Raw genomic sequence first — 7500 nt, forward strand, 5'->3', positions numbered from 1 at the left:
TAGAGGGCAGTATTAGCACATACACAGTACTGTAGAAAGGAGTAAATTGCGAACGCAGTGCGTATAATCTTTACAAAAAGCTACAAATTGAAATACGACGCTCTGGAGCAGCTGCACATGAGCCTTACCCTCCATCCCCAATGCCAAGTGTAGGCCAGAGGTGTGCACTGTGTTCTCTGGAGGGGTTTTAGGGCGATTTGTGATTTCAAAAAGAATCTAATCCTCCAACAAATAAAAACAAAACAAAAATGTGAAAAAACTGATGAATTGAACCCAACAATAATTAATTGAATAAAACAAAACACATTTTAGTCCAATAAAAAAAGGAATGAATCTAATCCAATCAGCTGCCAAAATTAACGCTGCATCTGTAACATCTGGCACCGGCAAACTCTCCTCTCCAAACTCACGTTGGCAGTTCTTGCTGACGATAGCATCTCCATAGTAACCGTCTGAGCAGGTGTCGCAAGCCACGCCCCCATATCCTTCACGGCAACGAAGACACGTCCCCGTTGCTGGGTCACAGCTCCGTGGGGACGAGAGGTCGAGGTTTCCGTTACATTCACACGGCCGACAGGAGCCACCGGGAACACTGGGACGACCAAAATAACCCTCATCACACCTACCACAGAGAGAGAGAGAGAGAGAGAGAGAGAGAGAGAGAGAGATCAGCCATAACATTACAACACCTCCTTGTATCTACCCCTCAGGACCCCCACAGAGCAGGTGTGATGTGGTGGTGGGTCATTCTCAGCGCTGCAGTGACACTGACGTGGTGGTGGTGTGTTAGTGTGTGTTGTGCTGGTGTAGAGTGGATCAGACACAGCAGTGCTGCTGGAGTTTTTAAACCCTGTGTCCACTCTCTGTCCACTCTGTGAGACACTCCTCCCTCGTTGCTCCACCTTGTAGATGTAGAGTCAGAGACAGTAGCTCATCTGTCGCTGCACAGTGTGTGTCGCTCGTCCTCTAGTCCTTCATCAGTGACACAGGACGCTGTCGGCTGGATGTTTTTGGTCGGTGGACTGTTCTTCAGTCCAGACACTGAGGGGTTTAAAAACTCCAGCAGCACTGCTGTGTCTGATCCACTCTACACCAGCACAACACACACTAACACACCACCACCACGTCAGTGTCACTGCAGCGCTGAGAATGATCCACCACCACATCACACCTGCTCTGTGGGGGTCCTGAGCGCTGAGGAGCAGGGGGAGAGGGGGCTGGCGAAGTATGCAGAGCCACAGATGTACTACAGTGTGTAAGTGTGGAGCTACACAGTGCTCCTGAGTGGACAGTGGAGCTGAGAGAGTGGACTGTGAGTGAAGCACGGGGGTGGTTTTAATGATTTGGCTGATCAGTGCATGTCCATCAAGCAGGTGTTAACCCTATGAAGGAATGACTTCCGTTCTGGGGATCAGCCTGTAGACCCTCGACAATAGTCCCCACAACATGAACACACACACACACACACACACACACACACACACACACACACACACACACACACAAACACAGGAACTAGCAGTGATTTTAAAGAGGAAAGTGTCCAGTGGCTTGGAAAAACAGAAATTGCTCAAGTGGAACGAGAGCAGAATGAAGTGTGTGTGTGTGTGTGTGTCTACAGCCAGTCCTTTCTATTGTGTTTATCTGAGTCTGAAACATGTGACACTCCACCACCTCTCCATAATCTCTCTCTCTCTCTCTCTCTCTCCTTCTCTCTGTCTCCCTCTCTCTTTCTCTCGTACTCTCTCACTCCTTCTCTCTCTCTCTCCCTCTCGTACTCTCTCACTCCTTCTCTCTCTCTTTCCCTCTTTTTCTCTCTCTCTCTCTCTCTCCCTCTCTCACTCCTTCTCTCTCTCTCTCTCTCTCCTTCTCTCTGTCTCCCTCTCTCTCTTTCTCTCGTACTCTCTCCCTCTCTCTCTTGTTCTCTCTCATTTTTTCCCTCTCTCACTCCTTCTCTCTCTCTCTCTCTCCCTCTCTCACTCCTTCTCTCTCTCTTCCTACAGAGTGTTCACTCGTTTTCCTTCATTTTCCTCCTGTCTTCACTAAGTGGAGTGTGTTCAGTTGGGTGTCCCCCCTCTTCCCCCAGGTGTCAGTTCCCAACAGTCTATATCTATATATATACACACACACACACACACACACACACACACACACACACACACACACACCTCTGTGTTGACAATTTATGAGAGCCAAATGAAACATGCTATTTCAGGCCAGCATCAGAGAGAGAGAGAGAGAGAGAGAGAGACTGGAGCATCTGTTTCCCTCAGTCTATACCTCCTTCACCATTCTTTTTCATACCTCTATCCTTCTCTCTCTCTCTCTCTTCAAAGTTCATCCCCTTTTCTCCTTTCTTGTCTGTTCTTCCCTTGTTCACCTTTTTTCCACCTGTCTACCCATTCTTTCCTATTCAGCCTTCTTCCCTCCTTTCTCCTGTTCTCTTCTCTTTCTCTTCTTCTCTTCTCTCCTTTTTTGGTTCTCTCCGTCCCCACACCCTGTTCTCCCTGTAAGCCTCCACTCGTTTATCACGTCGCTCCCTCTCTCCCTCCATCTGTGCGGTGTTAATGGCAGGTGAAGCTCAGAGAGAGCTGGAGGACCCAGGGTCCGCACTCCGGACCACCTCCATCTGTCTGTGGGACAGGGGTCTAAGGTCGCAGACTGGATTCTGACGCCAGACGCTATTTTCCACCACACCCCACACCTCAGAGGAGCGCAGTGCTGAGCTTTAAACGTCCACACACCCCTCCACTCACAGAGAGGACTATGTACTATGAATTATGAACGAATGAGTACATATAATCAATAAAGTGTGTATTTATGGTTATTTTTAATAAGGAAAGGCCAGTAAATTATATATTGTGGCCACAAAGTAATATATTGATGCCAAAATTGTGGCCATGAAATAATATACTGTGGCCATAAAATGATGTACTGTGAGCACAAAGTAATATATAGTGGCCATAAAATAATAAATTGTGCCCACAAAGTAATATACTGTGGCCATTAAATAATATATAGTGGCCATTATATAATATATTGTGGCCATTAAATAATATATAGTGGCCATTATATAATATATTGTGGCCATAAAATGATGTACTGTGAGCACAAAGTAATATATTGTGGCCATGAAATAATACATTGTGGCCATGAAATAATATGTTGTGCCTACAAAGTAATATATTGTGGCCATTAAATAATATATAGTGGCCATTATATAATATATTGTGGCCATGAAATGATGTACTGTGAGCACAAAGTAATATATTGTGTCCATGAAATAATATGTTGTGCCTACAAAGTAATATATAGTGGCCATGAAATAATATATTGTGGCCATTAAATAATATATAGTGGCCATTATATAATATATAGTGGTCATTATATAATATATTGTGGCCATTAAATAATATATAGTGGCCATTATATAATATATTGTGGCCATGAAATAATACATTGTGGCCATGAAATAATATATTGTGGCCATGAAATAACATGTTGTGCCCACAAAGTAATATATAGTGGCCATGAAATAATATATAGTGTCCATTATATAATATGTTGTGGCCATGAAATAATATACTGTGGCCATAAATTGATGTACTGTGAGCGCAAAGTAATGTATAGTGGCCATAAAATAATATATTGTGCCCACAAAGTAATATATTGATTCCAAAAATAATACAACGTGGCCATTAAGTAATATATTGTTGCCACAAAATAATATACTGTGTCCATGAAATAATATAATGTGGCCACTAAATCATATAAAGTAGCCACAAAATAATATATTATATATTGAAGCAACAATCTATTGTGGCCAAAATATATTATTTCACTCAAAATATCATTTTGTGAACATACAGAGACCATGTCACCTTATATTTATATAAAACATAACGACATATACAGGTATGCACATAAATGCCATCAAATCCTCACAGCCATGTTCTAGCGTCTGGTGTAGGGCCTTCCAGTGGAGTGTAAAGACTGTTACTGCAGTGGAGAGATGTTGGACAAACCTGTGTCCACACCCTTGTCCTGCTTTGGAGACACTGGGTCTGAGGAACGCTGGAACTCCGTTCTCCGCTCTACTCCATAACAACCACAACCACTGCATTCTTCTGGAAGTGTGTCTGAGGTGTGTTCATCCCACGAAGCGGCGGCAGATCAATCAGTATCATCGATAACCCTGACCACAGCCGGTGCTGACCGCAACCTCATTCAATTGAGACTAATGAGGGGTCAATCACTGGGCTATTGATCGTCCTGAAGAACAATCCACAATAAAGTGCTGCTCATTCGTCTTCCAGAACCTCACTGTACTGAGCTCCGGGTAAAACCACTGCACTACACCAAATATAAGAGCACTGAGTACAAACGGAGAAGAAAGAGAACAGAGTGAAAACGGCTAAAATCCAGAGCTTCTGCTCCTCGCTCCTCACTGCTGTGCGCTCGGGGTCGGGGTGAACAGCGAGCGGCTCGTTATCATTTAAAGGAACAGGTGCTGAAAGTGGGCGTTCTGAACAGGGGCTGTTTACACAGGGGGAGAACACTGCTGTGGGGCTCGTGGGGTTTGGACCAAAGCGGGTCACAGACGCTTCATTAAGAAACAGAACTGTGTTCCACTGTGGAGACGAGGGGAATATGGCACCTTTAAGACCAGGAATGTTGGATTATATTGTTATGAGTGTGTCTGAAATGGCTCCCAAGGTACAGTACAGGAACATTACTGTCACTAAAGCTACAGTGTAGTGTATCTTTAAAGGTACAAACAGTGTAGTGTATCTTTAAAGGTACAAACAGTGTAGTGTATCTTTAAAGGTACAAACAGTGTAGTGTATCTTTAAAGGTACAGACAGCGTAGTGTATCTTTAAAGGTACAAACAGTGTAGTGTATCTTTAAAGGTACAGACAGTGGAGTGTATCTTTAAAGGTACAGACAGTGTAGTGTATCTTTAAAGGTACAGACAGTGGAGTGTATCTTTAAAGGTACAGACAGTGGAGTGTATCTTTAAAGGTACAGACAGTGGAGTGTATCTTTAAAGGTACAGACAGTGTAGTGTATCTTTAAAGGTACAGACAGTGTAGTGTATCTTTAAAGGTACAAACAGTGTAGTGTATCTTTAAAGGTACAGACAGTGGAGTGTATCTTTAAAGGTACAGACAGTGTAGTGTATCTTTAAAGGTACAGACAGTGTAGTGTATCTTTAAAAGGTACAAACAGTGTAGTGTATCTTTAAAGGTACAAACAGTGTAGTGTATCTTTAAAGGTACAGACAGCGTAGTGTATCTTTAAAGGTACAGACAGCGTAGTGTATCTTTAAAGGTACAGACAGCGTAGTGTATGTTTAAAGGTACAGACAGTGTAGTGTATCTTTAAAGGTACAGACAGTGTAGTGTATCTTTAAAGGCACAGACAGTGTAGTGTATCTTTAAAGGCACAGACAGTGTAGTGTATCTTTAAAGGTACAGCAGTGGTGTTAGAGTCCAGTTGTGTTCCTAAAGGTTCATTACATTCTCTTCTCCAGAAGGAGAGGGGGATCTCTGTAATCTTTCATTATACAACTGTGGAGAATAAAAGAACACAATAAAAGTCCTAGAGATGAAACGGGGCGAATGACACCAACACAACTTTAAAATCTACAATTAATAAAGAATAAGACAAGAAATTGGGACTCAACCTCATTCAGGTTTTAAAAAACAATACAGTGTATTATGTCCAGTTTATTTTCTAGGGTATATGTTGTACACTACTTACTGTAGTGCATTGTGGGATTGTTTGAGTGCACTTAAAATTATGCACTGTGTCCTCAGACATGTTACAAAATGGCGGTACCCCAAAATATTAGAGATGGACCCAAATATTCATCTATTTGTATATTCCTTGGTTGGGTAGGTATTTGTTTTTTAATTTTGAGATTTGAATATTTGTTTATTTATTTATTTATTGTTTTATTTTTACCCACTTTTCAGGACTCTTATGTTGAAGAGGTGGAATGGGGTGGAGTGGGTGGTTTTTCCCAGAGCAGAGCAGAGCTCTGGCTGTTGTTTCTTCTCGGTGGCAGTTATCTTTCCACAAATTAAAAACTTAAATTGCTTTATGGACCGTTTTCAAGTTCCCGAACGTTAAAGTCCTTGTACAAATTTAATTAAAACAGCCTAAGAGTATATTTCTTCTCTTTAAACGAAATTAAGTCAAGGTTTATTTGTCACATGCATAAACACACACGATGCAGCGAGCAGTGACGGGCTCTGGTGACTAGTTCTTATATAGAAAAGGAATCAAGGAATCATCTCTAAGATGAAGGGAATAAAAGATGGGTACAATTCAAACGTATCTCCGTGTTTGTGGATGTTTAATTTACTACATCATTTAAACACATTTAAGCAGATGTCCTTCACACTGTTTGATAATTTCATTGTGAATGGACCAATAGAAATGCTCCAAATTATTCAGAATTAAAATCCTTTTACATCGAATTCTATTTAATGTTGACAAGGTTTTTTTTGGAGGTGTTCGTTTTCTTTGGAGAGCGATGACATCATCAGAGACAGAAAAATGTAAAATGAAAAAACTGAACTACTTATTATGAAGTGTTCATTTGGTGAGGAAAGAAGTCTTGAGACGGGAATTTTAAAGTGGCTGTGTGTTGGACACTGACCCGCCCACCTACCCCCCCCCCCAAACGCCTAGAGAGGCGAAGCATCAAAAATGATCCAAACCACTGCCAAAACTCCAGAGCCATAAAAATGGTATTAACAACTCAGCACAACAGAACACTATATAGTGAATAAGGCAGAGTTTCTGCATCTGTTTTTCAACTCAAATTCATCAAATTCAATTCCTCATAAACTATCTGTTCTTCTATTTACAAACACAAACGTTGGTGGGTTGGAAGTTTAGGGTCTGCTCTATCTGCACAGAGTCTCGGCTCGTTTCTATCAGCTTCGCTTCAGAAATAATTCCCAAATAACTTCAGTATGACCCTGCTACCGTCACAAAACTGTCAGCTAAGGTCTTTCAGACAAATTCCACAATAACATGAAAGAAAATGGAGTTCCCAGAACTGTTCGGCTGTGTCTTACCTTTCACAGCGAGGTCCGGTGTATCCCAGCCGGCACTGATCACAGATCAGCTGACCACCAGTGTCCCTGTGGCACGTCGGACTGAAGCTGTGTTGTTTTTGAGCCAAAGTTGTTGTTGTGGAAAGAAAGACAAGAAAAGAGAAACAGATTAAATATGCCATCCTTCTGTGCCTTGCCGGCTCTTCTACATCTCTGGGACACTCTCAGGAGACAAATGAGGGACGAAAGGAAGACAGAGACAGAGACAGGGATCCCAAATTTAGCGTGCTAGCCTGCTCAGGTTTCTCCGGCTATTTCCGACTGCTATTTGGGAATGTGGGGATAGGGACAGAGTGGGAGGGGGTTCTCTTTCTTTAGCCTCTGGGCGCAGGGCAGTGGAATGTCCAGCTGCTGGGTTCTGTTGCCCCA

At 42.4% G+C, this 7500-nt stretch overlaps 1 protein-coding gene across 1 annotated transcript in view; it reads right to left on the minus strand.

Moving 5' to 3' along the window:
• lama2 (laminin, alpha 2) overlaps positions 1–7500 on the minus strand; it is a 95145-nt gene that overhangs the window by 54009 nt on the left and 33636 nt on the right. The window contains 2 exon segments of the mRNA XM_066677948.1: positions 385–622; positions 7093–7179. Of these exon segments, the coding sequence (XP_066534045.1) occupies positions 385–622; positions 7093–7179 (325 nt within the window).

The sequence above is a fragment of the Hoplias malabaricus genome, chromosome 7 (assembly GCF_029633855.1).
Source record: "Hoplias malabaricus isolate fHopMal1 chromosome 7, fHopMal1.hap1, whole genome shotgun sequence".
In the NCBI taxonomy this organism is placed as follows: Eukaryota; Metazoa; Chordata; class Actinopteri; order Characiformes; family Erythrinidae; genus Hoplias; species Hoplias malabaricus.